Source organism: Pleurodeles waltl, chromosome 4_2 (assembly GCF_031143425.1).
Source record: "Pleurodeles waltl isolate 20211129_DDA chromosome 4_2, aPleWal1.hap1.20221129, whole genome shotgun sequence".
NCBI classification, from domain to species: Eukaryota; Metazoa; Chordata; class Amphibia; order Caudata; family Salamandridae; genus Pleurodeles; species Pleurodeles waltl.
In genome coordinates, this window is record NC_090443.1 from 467934242 (window position 1) to 467957785 (window position 23544).

The window sequence follows — 23544 nt, forward strand, 5'->3', positions numbered from 1 at the left end:
CTTGTGGTGGCGGCAACATCCGTGCCCCCCGCAAGAACAGGTACAGCCGCCACCCAGCGCACCAGCACCGCCCTCCCAGCAGCCCCTCAGCGTTCGCCCCGTGCCCGCTCACCCAGGAAGGTGGGCATCTCCTTCGCCCCAGGCACCTCAGGCCCTGCCCCAGTCACCCCTGCTGCCCTCAGTGAGGAGGTCATTGACCTCCTGAGGACCATCACTGTTGGGCAGTCTACCCTTTTGAATGCCATCCAGGGTGTAGAGAGGGAGGTGCACCGGAGTAATGCATACCTGGAGGGCATTCATTCTGGTCAGGCTGCCCATCAGCGATCGTTCAACGCTCTGGCCTCAGCACTGACGGCAGCCATTGTCCCTGTCTCTAGCCTCCCCCCTCCAACTTCCTCCACCCAGACCCAAACCCCTGTTCCTCTGCCTATCCCAGACAAACCATCAGACCAGCCTGCACACATCTCAACACCCAAGGGAAGCTCATCCAGACATAAGCACCACACATCACACAAGCATTCACACAAGCAACAGCCACTGCCTCCTCTGTGTCCCCCTCCTCCTCGTCTCCCTCCTCCCTCCCTGTGACGTCTCCACTCACACTTGCATGCACAACATCTTCAGCCACTACGTCCATCACCAGCACACCCACCAGAACACTCCGCACACATGCAGTCACCACCCCCCCTACCATTTACACATCCCCTGTGTCCTCTCCCAGTGTGTCTATCACCCCCTCTTCCAAACCACACAAACGCAGGCAGCCACCCACCCAACAGCCATCCACCTCACGACAGCCTCCAGCCCAAGCACCTGCACCCAAAGACACCAGACTTCACAGTCCTACAACCACATCCTCTTCCTCCACTCCCATACCCACTACACCTACCCGTCCCTCTCTTTCAAAATTGCTTTTCCTTTCCAAGCTTGACCTCTTTCCAACAACTCCCCCACCCCGTCCATCTCATAAGACTGCAATCAGCACCTCAGCCACCACAAAACCCGGACCTACAAAGACAATAGTCCAAGGACTTTGGAGTCCCCCACCCTCAAAGCCAACTAGTTCGGCTAGGAGCCAAGACATGGCCAGCCCACCCCCGGAAAAAAAAACAAAGATTGCCAGTGCCCGGTGCGAGAGGCCAAAGACTGCAAGGTCCAAAGGCCCTACCCTGGCTCCGTCAGGAAGTGGGGTGCCACCTGGCACACCGCCAAAGGGAGGAAAGGGCCACAGACGAGCAGGGAAGGGTGGCAAGGGCAGCACGCCCGACAAGTCCGGCAGCAGGCCAGCTGCCCAAGAGGGCCCCACCAGCCCCATTCCAGGTGTGCAGGAAGACACCCACAGGCCTGGTGCTGCAGCACAGGAGGGCCCCGCAAGCAAAAGGACAGATGGGCAGGAAGGCCCCGCCAGCCACATGTCAGGTGGCGAGTGACATCCATGGCATGGCCGGATCTGCTGACCTGGACACTCATCTCAAGCACCGCTGAACAGGGCCCTTCAAGTCAAGAACCGCTGAACAGGGCACCGACGTCTCAAGAACCGCTGAACAGGGCCCTTCAAGTCAAGCACCGCTGAACAGGGCCCTTCAAGTCAAGCACCGCTGAACTGTGCCCTTCAAGTCAATAACCGCTGAACAGGGCCCTTCAAGTCAAGAACCGCTGAACAGGGCCCTTCAAGTCAAGAACCGCTGAACAGGGCACCGCCGTCTCAAGAACCGCTGAACAGGGCCCTTCAAGTCAAGCACTGCTGAACAGGGCCCTTCAAGTCAAGAACCGCTGAACAGGGCACCGCCGTCTCAAGAACCGCTGAACAGGGCCCTTCAAGTCAAGCACCGCTGAACAGGGCACCACCGTCTCAAGAACCGCTGAACAGGGCCCTTCAAGTCAAGCACCGCTGAACAGGGCACCGCCGTCTCAAGAACCGCTGAACAGGGCCCTTCAAGTCAAGCACCGCTGAACAGGGCCCTTCAAGTCAAGCACCGCTGAACAGGGCCCTTCAAGTCAAGAACCGCTGAACAGGGCACTGCCGTCTCAAGAACCGCTGAACAGGGCCCTTCAAGTCAAGCACCGCTGAACAGGGCCCTTCAAGTCAAGCACCGCTGAACAGGGCCCTTCAAGTCAAGAACCGCTGAACAGTGCACCGCCGTCTCAAGAACCGCTGAACAGGGCCCTTCAAGTCAAGCACCGCTGAACAGGGCCCTTCAAGTCAAGCATCGCTGAACAGGGCCCTTCAAGTCAAGAACCGCTGAACAGTGCACCGCCGTCTCAAGCACTGCTCCGCTGGGCCCTTCATCTCAAGCACCGCCCCGCTGGGCACCGCCGTCTCAATCACCGCCCCGCTGGGCACCGCCGTCTCAAGCACCGCCCCGCTGGGCCCTTCATCTCAAGCACCGCTCCGCTGGGCCCTTCATCTCAAGCACCGCCCCGCTGGGCACCGCCGTCTCAAGCACCGCCCCGCTGGGTCCTTCATCTCAAGCACTGCTCCGCTGGGCCCTTCATCTCAAGCACCGCCCCGCTGGGCCCTTCATCTCAAGCACCGCTCCGCTGGGCCCTTCATCTCAAGCACCGCTCCGCTGGGCACCGCCGTCTCAAGCACCGCTCCGCTGGGCCCTTCATCTCAAGCACCGCCCCGCTGGGCACCGGCGTCTCAAGCACCGCCCCGCTGGGCCCTTCATCTCAAGCACCGCTCCGCTGGGCACCGCCGTCTCAAGCACCGCCCCGCTGGGCCCTTCATCTCAAGCACCGCTCCGCTGGGCACCGCCGTCTCAAGCACCGCTGGCACATTGGCAGAAGGGGCAGGCCCGCATCTGTGTCGGGCAGGGCTGCACGAAGCACTCTGGGCACCATGCCTCCTCCAGAACCAGTGGAGTCTGTCATCCACTTGTGAGACTGTGGCTTTGCACTCCCCAGGATGGCACAGTGGGCACCCACCCACTGTAGAGACTTGAGAGACTGTGGCTTTGCACTCCCCAGGATGGCACAGTGGGCACCCACCCACTGTAGAGACTTGAGAGACTGTGGCTTTGCACTCCCCAGGATGGCACAGTGGGGAACACACCCACTGTAGAGACTTGAGAGACTGTGGCTTTGCACTCCCCAGGATTGAACAGTGGCCATGGAGGCCCCTCGTGGATCTGGCGTCGTGGACTCATGTGGCTGAGGTGCCCCCCCTTCCCTTCACCCTGAGGTGCCTGTAGTTTTGCTATCTGATGCCCCTGCAGTGTTCTCTCCATTGGAGTCAGGTATCCTGTGTGGGCTTTGCCCATGTGTTATGGCCCAGTGGCCCACGAACATTGGCTGATACACTATTCTGACAGGACAATTTATATATATAGTTATAGATGTTTGATATATTTTTTACTCAGCCTTACAATGTAATCCAAAATTCATAATCAATTTCTTTTGTCTTTACATTCTTCCGGGGGGTTTGGGGGGGGGGGGGTAACTGTGATGTATTTTTTTGCATTGATGTGTGTGTTGTAGTGGGTGAGGGTGGGGGTGGGTGTGTGGCGTATGTGTGTCCCCGTAATTTTTTGCCTCCCCCCTCCCCTGTGTTGTAGGTGCAGTACTCACCGTTGTCTTCTGCGCCGGCGTTCATGCTCCTGGTAGAGGAGCAGGAATACAATAGCTGGCAGTATGTATAGTTCGGGTTCCATGCTGTCCAGATTGCTTGTGGGATGTGTTGAGGTGAGCGTTTTCCGTTTGAAATGTCTGTTTCCGCCGTGTTTTTATCGGCGGGGCTACCGCCGCAAAAAGGTGGCGATTGGTGGGTTGTGATAGGGTGGGCGGTACATTGACTCCAGCCTGTCTGTTGGCGGTGACCGCCGCGCTGTTTGTTTGTACCGCCGTGGCGGTCGGAGTGTTAAAGTGGCGGTCTCTGTTGGCGGTTTCCGCCAGGGTCAGAATTCCATTTTTTTTACCGCCCGCCTGTTGGCGGGTTAGCCGCTGCTTTAACACCGACCGCCATGGGTTGGAATGACCCCCTCAGTGTTCTGAGATCTAAGATAGGCCTTAACATTTTGTCCTTTTTTTAAATAAGGAAATACAGTGAGTAAACGCTTGTTCCTTTTTGGTGATTGGGTACTAGCTCTCTTGCTTGTTTTTGTAGCAGTGCTTGGACCTCTACAGTATATGTAATAGGTCTAAGTGTTGTGGAGACAGTCTGTGCGGTTTTGGTGGCACATCTGGAGGGAATGTTGTGAATTCTATGCAATAAACATGTTGGATAATTGAAAGGACCCATGTGTCTGTGGCAATATGTGTCCAATTGTGGTAGTATTTGGTTAGCCTCCCCACCACTGGTGACAAGTGGTGGGGTGTTGTGACATTGAAGTCACTGCTTGCTAGGGCTTGGTTTGGCGGGCTGGAATTTCCCTCTTCCTCTTGGGAATTGACCTGTATAGGAACCACAAACCCCCCCCCCCTTTGGTATTGTGACTGATAGGTGGGTTTTCTTTGGGAGGTGGATGGTTCAGATGTTTGTTGCCGAAACCCCCCTCTAAATTGTGGTTTCCTAAAAGTGCCTCTGAATTGTTGGGAGTAGAGCGCGCCCATGGCTTTGGTCCTGTCTGTGTCTTTTTTCATCTTTTCGATGGCAGTATCGACTTCCGGCCCAAACAACTAGTGCTGGTTAAACGGCATGTTTAGTACCGCTTGTTGTATTTCTGGCTTGAATCCAGAACTCCGCAGCCATGCATGCCTTCGAATTGTTACAGCCGTGTTGACAGTCCGTGCTGATGTATCTGCCGAGTCTAATGAAGACCTTATCTGATTGTTTGATATGGCCTGTCCCTCTTCAACTACTTGCTGGGAACGTTTTTGGTGTTCCTTGGGCAAGTGCTGGATGATGTCTTGCATATCGTCCCAGTGTGCCCTGTCGTAGCGTGCAAGTAGTGCTTGTGAATTTGCAATTCGCCATTGATTGGCTGCTTGTGATGCCACTCTCTTGCCCACTGCGTCCAATTTTCGACTCTCTTTGTCAGGTGGAGGGGCATCCCCTGACGATTGTGAGTTCACCCTTTTTCTTGCCGCCCCTACAACCACTGAGTCCGGTGTGAGCTTTTGCGTTATAAACACTGGGTCTGTTGGTGGTGGTTTATATTTCTTTTTGACCCTAGGCGTTATAGCTCTTTCCTTTACAGGTTTTTGGAAGACTTGTTGTGCGTGCTTAAGCATGCCCGGTAGCATTGGCAAGCTTTGATAGGATGCATGAGTGGATGCCAGAGTCTTGAAAAGGAAGTCATCCTCCACTGGTTCAGAGTGCATTTCTACGTTGTAGAACGTAGCTGCCCTGGCTAGTACTTGCGTATATGCTGTACTGTCTTCTGGTGGTGACGGCTTCGTTGGATAACATTCTGGGCTGTTATCCGATATTGGTGAATCATATAAATCCCGTGCATCAGCATCATCTTGGGTCATCCCAGTATGTGTGGGTGGGTGACTGCATTAACGGTGTTCCCACTGGTGACAAGTGTGGTGAGTGCAGTGGAGATGGTTGTGGTGAGACCTCTGGTGGTGGTGACTTGTCTCTAACCACTTTGGCTTTTGGTTGCATCTCTGATTCTTGAAAAGCTAGTTTTCTTTTAGATTTGAGTAGAGGGATGGTCTGAATCTTGCCTGTATCCTTTTGGATTTGTAACCTTTGTTGCCTTTGGTCAGGTTCTTCTATATCCAAATCTTGCTCAAATCTATGCTTTTCTTCGAGTTGCATCGAAAGCCCTTGCTCCTCAGTGTATGAGGGTCGTTTCGGCTCTGAGGCTGTTTTTTTCTGTACCGAAATTTGTAGTGTAATATTCTTTTTCGGTTCCGAGGAGCTTTTTCGGGGCTTGCTTGATTCGACCACTCGATGTCAAAAATTTGCAGTGCCGGAATCTCGACCGAAGTCGGAACTCTTCGGCAACTCTTTGGCCTTTTTCGGTGCCGATGTTTGGTCACCTTCCCTTCTGTGGGTTGAGCCATGGCCTGTTGGCGGTGGCGTCCCCATGGCCTTGAGTTTCTTGGTGTGACCCTGGGTTTGGGACGGGGCAGGTTTACTCACGGTTTGTTGCACAGTCGAGGGTCGTTCACTGTCGGATTCATCCGAGTCCGTTTCTTGGATGGAGATTCTTTCTTCCTCCTCGACGTCGAGCTGTTCTTTCAGCTTCAACGCCATTTGTAGTCTTCTTGCGCGTCGATCTCTCAAGGTTTTCTTCGATCTAAACGCTCTGCAAGCTTCACAAGTATCCTCTCTGTGTTTGTGGCGACAAACACAGGTTACAGACCCGGTGCTGGTCTGTATAAGGATACTTTGCGTGACACCTAGGACAGAAACGGAAGGGGGTCCGGTCCATTAGTCTTGGACAACGGGTGTGGTCGGGCTGACCAGGCCTCGATGAAGAGTGGAAGCCCCGAAGGGCCGCCGAAGCGGTCTTGATGTCAGTGCCGATACACTAACACTAAACCGTTACCGAACGAGAACAATACCATCGAATTTTTGATACTTAGCTAACTTTCCCGATTCAAAATACGGAGCGAAGAGGAAGGCGTCCGAACTCGATGGCGGAAAGAAAACAGTCTAAGATGGAGTCGACGCCCATGCGCAATGGAGCCGAAAAGGAGGAGTCACTCAGTCCCGTGACTCGAAAAGACTTCTTAGACGAAAAACAACTTGTAACACTCCAAGCCCAACACTAGATGGCAGGAACAGTGCACAGCATGTGTATCAGCAGCTACACATGCCATCGAACATATATATATGTATGTATAGATATATATATTGTTTTGTTTCACTTACCTGCGAAATTCTTTTCCTTATTATTCTTATCCTCCAGGATGGCCAAAACTGCCGATGGGAATGATCCTGATGCATTTTAGGGTCATTTTTTTTAGATTGCACCTGGTTACCACCTAATCTGATTCAACAGTAACAGCATTTCCTAAATGCCCATTTTGCAAATAGGAAATTCTATGTACATGCAGTTAGGAAATCGCAAAAAGGAAATCCATATTTGCGACTTCCTATTTTGCGACTCACGAAATGCGGTTTCTACGGGATAGAAATTGCATTTTGGGATGCCGCATAGACCTTTGGGGCACATGTACATTTGCTACATTTTGCGAGTTCCTAATTGCAACTTTTTGTGACACACAATTAGGAACTCGCAAAATGTGATGTACAACAGTGTGTGTCACACTGTTTGTGATTCCTAAATGGGTCGCAAAGGACCTGCCTCATTAATATTTATGAGGCAGGTCACAATTTGGGACCCATTGGGAATGACCTGCAGGGATCAGCATACCTCCATGTCTGTGACTGCTTATAAAATAAATCATTTTTATTTTAAATGCAGCCTGTTTTCCTTAAAGGAAAATGGGATGCCTTTCAAAAACAAAAATAAAAAGTTTTATTTTCATTTATTATGAGTGACAGTGGTCCCTGGGATCAGTGCCTGCTCTTAAAAATTGTTTGTGCCCCCATTCACAAAGTGGGAAGGGGTCCATTGGGGAGTCTTTCCCATTGCGATGGGTTAAAACCCTTTTGAAATTGGTGGTAAACTGTGACTGTTTTGTGGCCACATTAAGGTAGCAAAACATTCATACATAGCCCGCTGAGTCGCTATTAGGATGGGACATCCTTTACACACCCCTTCCTAAAACGGAATCGCAAACCGTATTTTGCAAGTCTATTATAGGTAACCGACTCACAAAATAGGGTTGGTACATGTCAGAAGGCTATTTAGCAGTCGCAACGTGCCTAAATTCGATGTTTACATGCGCTAAATCCTTTCGAACATATGGCCCTTTGTTTATTAGAAAGGCAGTTTGCATTTCTTAATGACCCAAGTTAGCGATCCGGACCATTAAGAAATGCTAAATCCTTTTGTCCACAGGTCCTTACTACATCTGGAAAGGCAGTTTTGCATTTCTTAAAGGTCCGAAATAGCGATTCAGGTTGTTAAGAAATGCAAAACACTTTCGTACATTTGGGCCTTCGATATGCACCAAAGTGGATGGGAGAAGATTACATTGGGATCAGACTGATTACGTTTGATTGGACTAGAAGCATTAATTTAATCAGTAATGCAACTATTTTGCTTAAGTAATTGGAACCACTGCTTCTAGAAGTTTATAATACAGAGTTTGTTCCATGGGGAGTTTTGATATTTTACTTTGCTTTTTTGCTTCCTTTCGATTTTTCATTCTCAAAGTAATGACTGAATGCCAATCAAGTACCTAATCTGAGTATTTTTTAACCATATTATGTTTGATTACAAGTATAGCTTAGCTTTTATAACATGAGTGTGACTTTGATGCTGAAAATTAACTAGATTTTTATATTATTTACCTCTACTAGTGCCCAAGATATCAAAGTTAAGAAAATTAAATGACTTACTGTAAATGTAAACAAACCGCTCTACTGTTTTGGCTTCTCCTTTAGGGCTTACTGTGGCTTGGCACGCCAGCATGTGCTTCCCAGGCCAGTCCGACGGTACAGCTCCCTCCAGAGTCAGCATGTCATTGTCCCTGGTCACCGAGACGTTCAAATCCCTGCCATCAAATTGCAGGGCCACTTCCACATCTTCAAGTGGGAAGGCCTCGGCCACCTTGCACGTGGCCATCACAACTGATCCTAGCTCCATGTAATCTAGGACATCAATGGTGGGTTCCTTTGGTAGGCCTGCAGTCAAAAATGAAAGAACGGGATGGCTTTAGTATTGAGTTTGTTGATAAAAATGGCATTTGTGGAAACAGGAAGTTGGCTCATTTACACTTCCTGTTCCTAATAACTCGAGAGAGGATGACATGCTCATTCTTAAATTATGAGATTTGTTTTTACTATCCTTGAGCCCCCTGGAAGGCCGCAGTGGAGGCATGATGGTGAATGTAAGCTTCAAGATCCCTGCCTAACAGTGAAATATCTCAGCTTCTCACTTAAACTCTCCACCTCTCTTGACAGGATGCATCCTTACATTAAGAATAAGGAACCCTCCCTGTACTTTAAATGCTGTTGGCCAACAATCTCCTGCTAAACATGGAGATAACCAAAATTAATTGCTTTGTTTCTTTAATGATTCAACTAAGGAGTCGTGAATAACATTTTGGTAACTTTTCAGAACACAGTTATGTTGTCCTTGCATTGGTACTTTTTTAATACATCAGAGCCAGTGAGCAATGGCAATGAACAATACACAATCCTTGGGGCTCAGCCAAAGCACCTCTTTGAGGCACTATCTGAATGTTTAGCTTGCACTTCTAGAGAACCTTCTGCCCCCACACATACTAGCATTAAAGGAAGATTTATGTTTTTGGCAGTGAGACACTAGTTTTCATGTACCTGTGTTTGCCTATTGAATCTGAATGCTCTAGTCTGTTTTTGGGAAGCTGACCAGTACCTAGATCGTGGTGTTTCCACATTTTCACTAGATGCATGAGATATATTTAAAATGATGATATGGAAATGTGTCTTATGGGTATCCTTAAAAGTCTGTAAATATATTGGTCAGCTCACAATTGGCTAAAATATAAGAAAACTCTCTAGAGTTAGCTTGAGATTTCCCTGCAGGCACCTAGCTTGGAAAGAGTGGTAGGGCTGGGGCAGAGACCTTCGAAATTCATTCCAATCCGTGGCTTTAGTTAATCTGGTTAAATCACTTTATCACATTGACTCCCTATTGCCTTGTCTGTCCCTCACAAATCTGAAGTGGCCTAAGGCCATTCATTTTCGCTTGCAATGCACTTAGGTTGGGTCTCCAAATAGTAATGAACATTGAATGTTCACGAGGGATTTTAAAATAAAAAGACCAAAAGGGGGGACAAGAAAGTAAATGGGGTGACATAGGAATTTGAGAAGATAACTAAGGTCAGCAGAACTGGGGCAGGGGCATTCATCACATGAAAGATGCACACGTACCAAATGTGTGGACAAGTACACTGGCAGACTTCTCAAAGAGCTCCCCACTTGGCGTAAGATAGAGGCGGGCCAAGCAAGTGTACTCCACTCCGTGGTCTGCTCGCTGGGCGATGATGATCTGGCTGTGGGTGAAGTTGCTATTGCCAAAGACATTGTGATAGCTCGTCGCATGAAGAGTGGTGTTCCCTTTCCTGAGGAACATTGTGAAGTACTCCATTGGTGCAACAGCCTGGACACTACAGGTGAAAAAGTAGGGATGCCCCACCTGCATCAATGGGGGTAGGGAAATGCTCACATTTTCTGGAGGCTCTAGGAGGAGAAAGAATATGACAACTTACATTCATGCAATCTCACCAGATCTGTTTTTACATTGTGGTGACATACAACAACATTCCCAGCATTCCTCTCCTCTTCCCAACTACCTGCCCACCCGACCAGATGCCAAAGCTTACCAACTTATAGTGCACTATTGTTCAACCTGTTAGTGAAGTACTGTTCTAAGTAAGAAAATTCCAGTCATGATTCTCCTCTTTCATTTGCTCTCAACTTTTTCCTTCTTCTTTTGGCCTGGTCATTCCCCCTCACATCCCCTGCCCTCCATTCCCATCAATTGGAGGTGGTTTAGGCCTGCCTACAGTGCTTTACAAGTAACCCAATACACAGAAGCGTATCTTGGTCAGTAAGATTGGGGACGGGATGAGCATGTAGATTGGGGGAAACAAAGAGACAAATCCTGGTCGTTATGTGTGGAGTGAATTTATTTCAAAGGGCAAAGAACCCATGACTTCAGAACAAGAGAAATGTGACAACAGCCCACGGCAAACCATGACTCCAGGAGCTCGACAATGTCCACTTGTAACAGCGTCATTCCTTAAATATGACGCCCGGCTGGCGACCAGGAATGGCACTAGCCGGGGGTAAACCTTTTGATGCAAACCTGCGCTAACTCAGGTTTGCATCAAACAGTATAAATCAGAGCCTAGGTCTGCAGGCCTGCCATTGCAGCCTGCGTGAAATGGTGCCTGCACCTTTCACTCTAGATATACGGCTTGCCTTATATCGCTGTCACTGCACTTGGACCTTTAAGTCACCCCTCTGGTAGGCCCTTGAGCCCAAGGGCAAGGTGCATGGTCCTGAGTATGAGGACACTCCTGCATGAGCAGAGGTGCCCCCACAAACCCCAGACTCCATTCCCTGGGCTTTGTAAGTGTGGGGAAGCCATTTTAAGGTATCTAGTGGACTCTTCAAGGAACTGCCTGCAAGACATCTTCTGCTCCTGGCCTCAAGAACCGCTGATGGTCGGCTTTTGAAACTGAAACATGACTGTATCCAGCTTGGAGGGTTCCCACTGTAACATTGTTTCTCCAGCTCCTGCAAGATTTCTGCAGCATCCGTGGCTGTGCATCCTCCTGGGTCACAAGGAGTCTGTGTGCATCCAAGAAGCAAGAACGAATCTCCCCTGGAGTGAAGGAGTCACTCCCCTGTATCTTCAGGCGCCTTAGGATGTCAAAGACCCGCTGCTGGATCCTGCTGTCACACAGACATTGAAAGGCTCTGCAACACAGGTGATGATTCTGGGGTTCTCTACGGGTCCAACTTGGGAGACGGTGAGTCCTTGCTGCAGCCACTGGAATGGAAACACTGTGCACCGTGACTACTGCTCTTACCAGGGCTTGTTCCCTCTTCCTCCAACAGATCCTCGAGTTCCAAGAAGCCCCAATCTCCAGCACTCTGCAACTCCAAGTTTAGCTTCCACTCTGCAACTCCAGTGACGTGGGACTCCTGCTTTGTTGTGCTGCCAAGGCCTCCCTGCAACTCCCTGTGCTTGCTGCCAGTAGGTCACTCATGGGAGCTCTTCTGACTCTGGCTGGCTTTCCTTCCTGCTGAATGCCTGCCCTGGCTCCCCTCCAAGGGTTGAGTCACCTAGACCTTGCTACTCTACAAAATCCTGCAAACTTCCTGTGGGCCACTGACCCTCCTGTAATCCGGTGCCTGACATGGAACAGCTTGTGGGTGACTCCAAGAATCTCCTGCATCCCATGGACTCCTTCCCTCACCGTCCTGCATGAACTTCAACTCCAAGAGGGTGGGCATTGCTTACCTGCTCCACCTGAACACCTCTGAGTGGTCTGGACACTGTCCCCTTGTTTTTCAGGTTTGTCACATCTGGAATCCACCTTTGGGTTCCACCGACCTGGTCCACGGGTTGCAACAGCAGCTGGACAACCAAGGCGTCCATTGACTCCAACAAGGGTTTCCAATGTCTTTTCACCCCTGGTGTAGTTACTCGGATTTTCTGGGTCCCCACTGGTGAAAGTACTATCCAACCTTCCTTGTGCCACCTGGTTTCCTTGGGGTCCACGGGAAGGGTCTTGAATCTATAAAAATCCAACCCCGACAGTCCTTTGATAGCCTGTGGGACACCAGGCTAGATAACAACTTTGCACCCAGGCTCCTGTGGGGTTTCTGGTACTTACCTCTGGTAATTTCTTACTCCCACAGACCCTGGGATTCTAACACTCTTACCTTGGTTGGGTACCTCCATTCTTATACCACTTTCTTAATATATGGTTTGGTCCTCCTTAGGGCCCCATGTATTTCTATTCTACTCCTGTTTGTTTCTATGTATATATTTTGTGTGCGGATAACTCCAAGGGAAGATATACCAATGCTAGTAGAGTAGTGGTACTGTAATAAAGAATGCTCTATTTTTGCAACACCTGGTGTGGTTCTTTCTTGTGTGTCAATCACTGACTGACTAGTATTGCAAGTGCTTTACAATCCTCCTGGATGAGCTTTAGCTGCTCACCACAGCTACCCCTAGAGGCTTTTGCCATCTGGACACCTAAACACTATCACTAAGGGTTGTGTGGACTCAGTACAGGGTGCCACACCCTAGGCGTACACCATGAACTGAGCCGGCTTCATACAGTTCTAAAGAAGAAAAGATCTGATGAGTTGATATTATGAGTTGATTTGAGGTCGCTCAATACGAACATAATTATGGACTGTCATCCACTTCCTCATATACAGGAGTTGATCGAGTATTAGTGGAGCTAGATATTTCTCTGTTATTGATCTACACTCAGCAGACCCTCAGATCCCTCATGATAAAAAGTCTTAAGATCTCAATAATTTTGTGACATCTCATGGAACCTATAAATATTTGAGGCTACCTTTTGGACTGGTGTCCATTGCTGGCGTGTTCCAGAGGATGATGGACTTTTTATTTGGTGGTTTAGCGTATGTGCAGGCTTTCAAGATGCCATTTTGAGCCTTACAAAGAAGAAACAGGAACACATAATGGTATTGGGAAGGGTGCTTAATAGTTTGAGAGAGAGAGGCATGACAGTGACACCTGAAAAACGCAAAATCATGATTCAAGAGGTTGACTATCTTGTGCACACTATTTCTGCAGCTGCTATTAAACCCAAGTTCACTAATCCTGAGGCTATTCAAAAGGCACCAGCACATTGTTACAAAGACACGTTGAGTTCCTTTTTAGGACTGTGCAAATATTGTGCCCATTTTGTGCCGGGATATGGCATTGTAGCTCAACCTATGAGAGAACTACTTTGCAAGGGAATGAAGTTTATCTGGACACAAGAGATTATTGATGGTTTGGAGAAAGTTAAGGATACGGTGATCATGGCTCCTGTTTTAAAACCATGAGTCTACAGGAAAATGCTTTGTTACAGTAGATGCTAGCTTAAAGGGAGTAGGAGGAGTTTTTAGACACTTTATTGATGGGAAAGAAACTATTATAGCGTTTGCCTCAAATACTCTCTCAGAGGCTGAAAATATTTATAGTACTATCGAACTTGAGGTACTGGCCTGTGTGTGGGCTGTGCAAAAGTTTAAGGTTAATATTTGGTGTAAACCATTTGAAATATTCACAGATCCTTGATACATCTACTTTCTGGCAATGGCTTAGGTAAGGCACCTGCACGTCTGCTACATTTTCTAGCTACGTTACAAGAGTTTGACATGAAAGTGAAATATATTCGAGGGGATAAATACCTCAGGGCAGACTGTCTCTCTCATTTACGACCGACAAATGAGGACAAATTTGATCAAGATGATTCTAAATGTGTTGTGGGAATAATTGATGCTGTGCAGGGTAAGGATTGGCAAGATTCAGAGAGTGAATGGGAAAGGGCCATGGAAGAGGATGTCATCCTGAAGAAGGTGAGCTACAAAGCTATGCTCAGGTGTCATCTGAGCTTACCTGCAATAGTAATATTTGTATGTGTAATGGATTATTTGTGCCTCCTGTGAGTCTCCGGATAAAGATTATAAAGATCTCTCATGTAGATAATATGGGAATGTCTGCAACTTGCAAAAGACAGTTCTTTTGGTGGTCTAAAATGGAGTAAGATATTTTAATAATGTTTGCCTGCAATGTGTTGCTTCTGAAAAAAACTCTGGATAGTGTGGGAGAAACCATTATCACCAGTTTCATTGCCTGAGGGCCCTTTGCACAAATTAGCTTTAGGTTATTCTGGTCCATTTCAGTTATTACCTCATGGGAGTCAGGATGTCATAGTTTTAATTGATTATTTTTCTAAGTGGATTCATTTTGACTTTGTTGATTCTCCTCAATCTAAAAATGTGATTAGTTTGCTCCAAAAAGTTTTTTGGGAGGGCCCACCAAAAGAAATTGTTACTGACAATGGCTCCTATTTTCTATTCAAAGAAATGGGACAATTCTTACAATCTCAACATGTCAAGCACATTCAATTAGTTTTATATAGTCCAGCAGCAAATGGATTGGTGGAAAGAGCGAGCCGTTTCCTGAGGTAAGGAATATAGGGGGTCATTTTGACCTCGGCAGTCTTTTCCCAAGACCGCCGAGGGACCGCCGTGCGGAAGGCCGCCAGTGGTGGCGGTTTGCCGCTCAGCCTATTATGACCGTTGGCAGCTCTCCGTCCATTTACGGACGGAGAGCCGCCAACAGCCATACTGGCGGGTGGCGGGGAAGTGGAGGTTGCTCCACCTCCACTGTCACGCCAACAGAAGCCCGCCCAGCGAATCACATCCTGTGATTCAGCGTGGCGGTGTTCTGTTGGCAGTGTAGTGTCGGCGGAGCAGCCCCCATGGCTCCTGTCCCCTCCTGGAGGATCGTCGGACCAGGTAAGTCGATCGTCTGTGAGAGGAGGGGGATTGGGGGGCATTGTGTGTTGTGTGCGTGCGTGGGGGTATGCATGTGTGTACGTAGAGGGGGTGTGTGAGTGCGTGTATGCTTGCGGGGGTGTTGTGTGTATGGGAATGAGTGCGTGTATTTCTGTAGTTATGTCTGTATGGATGTGTGCGTGTATGTTTGAATGTGGATGTGCGTGTCTGACTGTCTGTGTGGATGTTTGCATGTATGTCGGTGTGTCGGTGTGTGTGCGTGTGTGTGTGTTGGTAGTGCCTGCGTGCGTGTCAAGTGTGTATGAGTGTTGTTATTTTGGGGGTCGGGGTGGGGAGGGGGGTCCTGCCACCTTTGGGGGGTAGCAGGGGTGGTGGGGGGGTAGGGGAGGGAGGGAGGCTGGGGGTGGGGGAGACCCCTATCAGTGCCAGGGAAGGAATTCCCTGGCACTGATAGTGCTTACCGCCATGGATTTCATGGCCGTTTCAAAACGCATGAAATCCATGGAGGTAAGCCGGGTCGTAATGACCCCCATAGTCTGCAGTGTCCTCAGGTATGAAGGCTATACGCTATCTTTAAAAAAAAGGGAGGGCCTATCATACCACACCTCACTCAACCACTCAACCATTTAAATTGTTGAGAAGTTGAAATCATATTTTGAAGTTTGATCCCACTTGGTTAAGTGGAGGTATGGACAGATCCTCACTGTGAAACAACAATATGTGAGGCTAGCTCTTACATTCACAGGGATGTTGAACACCAATAAAGATTCTCCTTATCACAGGTCTATTAATTTGTCTTCCAAATGATTAGATTATGACTTTTCCTAGTATATTAGATATTTTTTTTAAAGGAGGAAGGTGTGTAGTATGTTATAGTAATATAGTTATATGTGGTGATATTAACATATTAACATAGTAGTTTCTAGCTAAAAGTATTTCTTTCAGTGTTCATTGCATCATTACATGTGTACATTCTGGGAGGAGAGCATTGTCGAGTTCTTTGGCTTGTGACTTGCCCTGGGCTGTTGGCTCAACAAGGCTCACCTTTCTCTGGCTCTGAAGTCATGGGTTCTTTACCCTTTGGAATACATTTACTCCACACATTGTGACCAGGATTTGTCTCTTTATTTTCACCCCTCTACATATTGGTACCAGACTGGGGTTTGGAAAGAGACACTTTGAAGAATTTGGCTAGATGACAATGCAATTATCTTTGAACAGAAAACACCTGAGCCCAGCCAAGAAACCGGAATTGCTGTGAGTAAGGAACTGTAGAGGTGCACCAAAAATTATTTTTATTTGTTTTACTCACACGGCAGAAAACGGTGACTTGTTACCTGGATGTATACGTTTGAAGCATGGTGAGAGTTTGCAATAAACGGTGAGAACTTTTGGCATAGTTCAGTCGGACTCCATGACTATGCTTTGCATTGTGAGTCATGTAGTAAGTGCGAAGACATTCACCAGCTGGTAAAGTTGTGAAGCGTATTGCAAAAGACTACACTTCATGTTTTGACGTTTGCAGCTCGCTCTTGGCCAACATTTTGAATCGGGCGGAAAAGACAACAACTAACTTTGATGTTGTACCTGCAGTGTGAGCAGCATTCTATGCATCTGTGTGCAGCATAAGCTCACATATTAAACTTGTGTTCATGGTAACAATCTTGGTTTTACAGCTCCGGTAGAAGCATCTTCAGAATGCATTGTTTAGTGTATGCTCAAATATTGACCCAGCACTCATAGCAACAGTATTGGTTTTACTGCACATGTAGGAACTGGCATTCACAGTCACAGTGAGGTCGCTTTATTTATGAGTGGAGTTTCATTCTAAAATCAATTACAAATGGCTAACACTATCAATGTAATTCAGCCACAGTCTTTTCTAAAAAAGTCCAGGGAAACCTGTAGTAAAGTGGAAACAATGGCTATGTATCTTCGAAAAATATTTGGTGGCGATAAGAGCATCCAGGTATGAGGAAGAACGCAACACTGCATTACTTTTCAACCCCTTAGGAATAGCTGGTCAGAACATTTTTGATAATCTGCCCATTGTGCCTACACCAATTGGGGAAAATGTCAGGTGGGATGTGTATGAAGAAGCAAAAGAGAGAATGCACAGACAAGATTCAGAAGAGACATGTTTTCCTGGAGTGGCATCATTTTTTCAAGGTAGGCGGTGGAGGAAATTACTGCTGCTTTGCCTGTTTTAGCATCAACATGGGAATTTGAGAAAAGCGTAGATATCCACATCTGTGATCAATTTGTCTTTAACTGTTTCTCAAAGAAAATTCAGGAGAGACTATTGACTTGCAGAAACCCTACATTATCTGAGGTCATTGATGTAGTAAAAAGCATAGTATATTATTTATTTATTTATTTGATAGCTTTAGCTGGAAATGAGAATTCTTCTCCTGTGGTGTGCATTGTTGATGATGATCTGATGTGTGCAGCGAACACAAAACTTAAAAAAAAGAGGGGGGCAGGTTCTGTATTTCCATTGTGGTTCACATACATATATCAGCAACTCTATATTGTGCTCAGCTATTAACCCCCTGGGTGCCCGGGTGAGCTGGTCTCGTCCAGGCACACGGTTGCTGTGTGCGTGGGACGAGACCAGCTCGTCCTGCACCCGGCCCGCTCCCCCAATGGGCCTCACACCCACACACCCCAGTCAAGGATGGAAGGGGAATCGCTTATCCTTCCACCCCGACCCCCCCCCCCCCCCCTTGGCAATCTGATGATGTCAGCGAGCTCACAGCACGCCAACGTCATCAGAAGCTGCCGAGGACGTGCTGGAAGCCATTTGCTTCCAGCGCGAGTGGAAAGAGGACATGTTTCTGGTAAGTCCTTCTCCTGGGGGGTGGTTAGGGGTGGAAAACAGACACATGGGGAAAGTAAAGAGTTTTTCCTTTCCTCCTGTGTCTGTTTTCAGTGGATTCCTGCTCCACGATCGCGGGCAGGGCCCGTGATCATGGAGCAGGAATCCCCACCAGGCACCAGGGATTTTCTTTTCATTTTATTTCGGGGAGCGACCCCTTGGGCAAGGGCCTCTCCCCTGGGGGGCTATTTCAAATCCTGTTTCGGCCCCCCCGGGGGGCAGATCGGCCATTTCCTTGGCCGATCTGCCCCCGGGGGGGATCGAAAACCACTAGACCACCAGGGATTATATTTTTGTTATGTTTTTCGGCAGTGACCCCTCAGGCAAAGGTCGCTGCCCCGGGAGCAATAATTTTTTATATGTTTCACCCCCACTGGGGCTAGATCGGCCATTTTTTGGCCGATCTAGCCCCGGGGGGTTCGAAACCCACAGGCGCCAGGGATTGTGTGGTGTGTGTGTGTTTAGTGTGTTTGGGGGCACCCCTTGGGCAAGGGTCGCCCCCCCCAAAGGGGGGATAATTAGTATTGGCCATTTCTGCCCCCCTTGGGGGAAGAAGGGCCTATTTTTTTTAGGCCTATTTGCACCCAAGGAGGCAGAAACCACCAATACGGCAGGAATTTTTTTTTTCCCCTTTTTTGTTTTGTGCTGGGTTGCCCCCTTTTGCCCCCTTTGGCAAGGGTCACCCCCTAAAGGGGGCACAGAGCTGTTGGACATGTGTGCCCCCCTTGGGGGCAGATCGGCCTATTTTATTTACACCCATCTGCCCCCAAGAGGGCAGAATCCACTTAGGCACCAGGGATCCTGTGTGTGTGTGTTTTGTGTGGGGGGTGGCACCTTTGGCAAGGGTCGCCCTCCAAAGGGGAACACATTACTGATGGCCATTTCTGCTCCCCTTGGGGGCAGATCGGGCAATTTTGTTAGGCCTATCTGCCCCCAAGGGGGTAGAAGCCACCAAGACGTGAGGGAATTTCTTTTTTTGTTCCCCTTAGTTTTTTTGTGCCGGGCTCCCCCTTTCGCCCTCTTTGGCAAGGGTCGCCCCCTCAAACAGGGAACAGAGCTGTTGGCCATTTCTGCCCCCCTTGGGGGCAGATCAGCCTGTTTTTTTAGGCCTATCTGCCCCCAAGGGGGGCTGAAGCCACTTAGGCACCAGAGACAATTTCTAAGTTCTTGATGGCAGGGTGTTTGTCAACTGGTGAAGTATTTGTATTTGTGATTATAACAGTTTATTTCTTCTTTTTGTTCTAGTTCAAAGATTTAGCTTCTTTTGTTGTGGATCCTTGCGGTTTTGGCAGTAGTTGTCCTGCGGTTTGCATAGTTGCATGTTTTAGGTAAGTAAAAGCAATTTACTCCAAAAGAGTATTGTTGACATGCATGAATGACACGTTTGTAGGTGGTGTACTAAATGCAATATTGTATGTGAAATTGTCCTTAGATTTGAGCACAATATTTGTGTTGTCATATGTCAAATTTTTATTTTTTTTGTGGGATATCATTGGTGATTGCTGTGTCTGTGCAGAGTAGTTGCTGGTGAGTAGCTTTTTCAGACAGGTGAGTGGTATAGTTTTTTTGTACTTAACTATCTGTGATAAAGCTTGTTAGAAATGGGGTCTTTGGTTGACAGTCAGGTTACCCCCTGTTCAAGCAAGGACCCTCACTCAGGGTAAAAGAGAATCACCCTCAGCTAACCCCTGCTTACCCCCTTGGTAGCTTGGCAGAGCATTAGGCTTAACTTCAGAGTGCTAGGTGTACAAGTATCTGTACCACAACACACACAGTAGCTTAATGAAAACACTACAAAATGACACAACACAGATTTAGAAAAATAGGAAATATTTATCTAAACAAAACAAGACCAAAACGACAAAAATCCACAATACAAAAGTCAAGTTATCAATGAAAAATCAAAAAGAGTCTTTAAGTAGTTTTAAACACACACTAGTGCTGCTAGAGTGAAAATGTACCTCGTGCGAGTCACAAATAACCCCGCATGGGAGGGTGTGCGTCGAAAAGGGCTTGAGATGCGTCAATGTCACTCACAAGCGAGACCTTGTGTTGTTTCCCCCTTCTGTCGAGTCGGTGTGCATCGGTTCTTCTCTCCACAGGAGAGAGATCCGTCGATTTAGTCCGCACATGCGTCCAGGCAGGCCTTGCGTTGCTTTTACATGCACGTGAAGGTTCATGTCAGAAATTCTGCCGCACGATGGTCCGAAAACCATGCAGAGCGGGGTGCGGTCTCCCAACCTCCGTCAGCGATGCTGCACGTAGTTTCTCCAGCCACGGGCGTCGATTCTTCGGTCGCATTGCAGGCGATCATAGATTTCAGCTGCTACGCCAGCGGCGCATCGATTTTTTCAGAGGTCGCATGAAATTTTCCCCACACGGCGTCTGTGCATCGATTTCCTCTTCTTGTTCGACCAGCTTCTCCTTTCAGAGCCCCGGGAACTGGATGGGCAACACAGGTCAGAGTAGGGGTATCTCCAGAGACTCCAGGTGCTGGCAGAGAGAAGTCTTTGCTGTCCCTGAGACTTCAAAAAACAGGAGGCAAGCTCTAAGTGAAACCCTTGGAGATTCCTTCTCAAGATGGAAGGCATACAAAGTCTAGTCTTTGCCCTCTTTCTCTGGCAGAAGCAACAACTGCAGGATAGCTCCACAAAACACAGTCACAGGAAGGGCAGCTCTTCTTCCTCAGCTCTTCAGCTCTTCTCCAGGCAGAGGTTCCTCTTGGTTCCAGAAGGGTTTCTAAAGTCTGTGGTTTTGAGTGCTCTTCGTATACCCAATTTATCCTTTGAAGTAGGCCTACTTCAAAGTAAAGTCTCTTTTGAATGTGAAATCCTGTCCTGCCCAGGCCAGGCCACAGACACTCACCAGGGGGTTGGAGACTGCATTGTGTGAGGGCAGGCACAGCTCGTTCAGGTGTAAGTGACCACTCCTCCCCTCCCTCCTAGCACAGATGGCTCATCAGGAAATGAAGACTACACCCCAGCTCCCTTTGTGTCACTGTCTAGTTTGAGGTGCAACCAGCCCAACTGTCAAACTGACCCAGAAAGGGAATCCACAATCAGGCAGAGTCACAGCAATGGTATAAGCAAGAAAATGCTAAATTCTAAAAGTGGCATTTTCAAACACACAATCTTAAAATCAACTTTACTAAAAGATGTATTTTTAAATTATGAGCTCAGAGACCCCAAACTCCACATGTCCATCAGCTCCCAAAGGGAACTGATCACACTTTAATCATATTTAAAGGTAGCCCCCATATTAACCTATGAGAGGGACAGGCCTTGCAACAGTGAAACACAAATTTAGCAATATTTCAATGTCAGGACATCTAAAACACATTACTATATGTCCTACCTTAACCATACACTGAACCCTGCCCTTGGGGCTACCTAGGGCCTATCTTAGGGGTGCCTTACATGTAAGAAAAGGGAAGGCTTGGCTTGGCAAGTGGGTACACTTGCCAAGTCGAATTTACAGTAAAAACTGCACACACAGACACTGCAGTGGCAGGTCTGAGACATGATTACAGAACTACTTATGTGGGTGGCACAACCAGTGCTGCAGGCCCACTAGTAGCATGTAATTTTCAGGCCCTGGGCACCTCTAGTGCACTTTACTAGGGACTTACTAGTACATACACAAACTTTATTTGACTCTCAACAAGTCATAAAAGTCATAAACGTATCCAATTATAATACATTTCAATATATAATAATAAAATTAAATAAATAAAATAGTAAAAGAATAAGAACACACAACAACAAACTATCTAGTGTATCGATAAAATCCCTATCACAATAAATTACAATTACATCACCACCCCCATAGATTTCCTTATCTTTAGTACAGAACATAAAAAGTTAGCCAGAGTTCCACACATCTCTAAAGAGGATAGTGACTGAAGGCAGGCGTAAGCTGTGCGACACTGGGGGAGATTGATTGACCTTAAAAGTGGGACTACTAAGCACTTCCTCTGGTAGGCATAAAATTTGCCGAATAAAACCACATGAATTGTGGATTGAGGTGCCTTTGCATCACAGGGGCATGGCTTTAGTGTGGTGGACCAATCGTTCATGGTTGGAAATGAAACTAGGCGATGAAACGTATCTAGCCTGAATCTGGTAAGAACGTAACGATGACAAAGGTGTACCAGGTTTGCCAGGTACGGCTGCATGCCCTCAACCGTCAGAATTATTTGGTTGTGAATGACGGTGTTTTTTTTTTATTCAGCCCCCCAGCGTATATCTTCTAGATACTTTAATGCCAGGACACTCAGGTCCTTCCTGGATATTTTCCCCAGCGAGGCTGGGTTTGTGTAGTAGACTCTATTGCCCATTTTTTCGAAAAAGGTCATAATGTATTTTAACCATGGTACCCTCGGTGTATATAATGACTCCATGCAATCGGTCAGGATGGCCTTATTTAAACCGGTATGTTTCGAGGTCCAAACTTTATGCCATAATAATAGTGGCTGGATCTTTATCAAGTCTACAATAAAGGGGACCCCCAGTTCTGAATGAATGACGTGCGATGAAGTGCCATTTGGTACCCTCAGCAAATGTCTTAGAAAATCGTTTTCCACTGTCTGTACCATGTCACAGTTTGCATGTCCCCAAATTCCTGCCCCATACATGACGGCCGGAATGCACTTGGCTTTATAAATCTTTATCATATTTGGCGGTGTAATCCCCCGAGCCTTTTGGAAAAAAGCCTTAATGCCATCGTTGTTTTGATCAGGTGCACTCTCTTCGTCTTCCTACAGTTGGCCCAAGAACCCTGCTTATCGAAGATTATGCCCAAGTAAGAAAAGGTTTTCACGATTTCGACCTTCCTTTCCGCAATAGTAGTGTTATAAGTCTTGCCGCGCTTCCCTCCACAATTCATAATAAAGGTTTTGGAGCGATTGACAGTAAGACCCAGCTGTGACATATATGTGATGCAGGTTGTTAAGAGTTTTTGGAGAGCTATTGGGGTCCTGGCCATTAATACTGCGTCGTCTGCATAAAGTAATGTCGGAACAGCTCGGTTGTCTATTTGGGGTAGATCTTTACACTTAGTAGCCAATTCTTTATCTAGGTTATTTATATACATCGAAAACAGGAACGGAGCGTGAACGCAACCTTGGGGCACTCCTCTGTATAGACCAAAGGGGCAAGTACATTCCCCTTTTAACCCATACCTCACTCTTGCTCTGCACCCTGTGTACATTTCACGTATAAATTGAATTAAGGCCGCTTCTACCCCCATACTATTTAAAATGTCCCATAATTTATCATGAATTACACAGATGAAAGCCGATGATAAGTCAATAAAGGCCAGGTACAGATTGCCTGCTCTGATCTTAGTATACTTTTCAATAATGAGGCTTAAATTTAAGCTTTGCTCCACTGTTCCGATTCGTTTCCGGAATTCGTACTGGACCGGGAATAAAACGTTCTTTTCTTCCGCCCATGATTGCAGCCTATTCAGAATTATTCTCCCCACTAATTTGGCTGTTGTGTCCAGGAGGGAGATTGGCCTGTAGCAGGCTGGATTAAGGCGCTCACCCTTTTTGTATATTGGAATAATGTTGGAATCTCTCCAAGATGGTAGGGGTCCGCATATACAGATAGCCCTCAATGTCTGCGTCAGTACTGGTCCCCACAGC

General features: G+C 47.5%; 1 protein-coding gene across 7 annotated transcripts in view; it reads right to left on the reverse strand.

The window, feature by feature from the left end:
* ICAM5 (intercellular adhesion molecule 5) overlaps nucleotides 1-23544 on the reverse strand; it is a 375719-nt gene that overhangs the window by 259575 nt on the left and 92600 nt on the right. For all 7 annotated transcript variants that reach the window (XM_069231795.1, XM_069231796.1, XM_069231797.1 and 4 more), the window contains exons 3-4: nucleotides 9887-10195; nucleotides 8369-8653 (exon numbers count right to left, since the gene is read on the reverse strand). In XM_069231795.1, the coding sequence (XP_069087896.1) occupies nucleotides 8369-8653; nucleotides 9887-10195 (594 nt within the window). The remainder of the gene's footprint in view (nucleotides 1-8368; nucleotides 8654-9886; nucleotides 10196-23544) is intronic.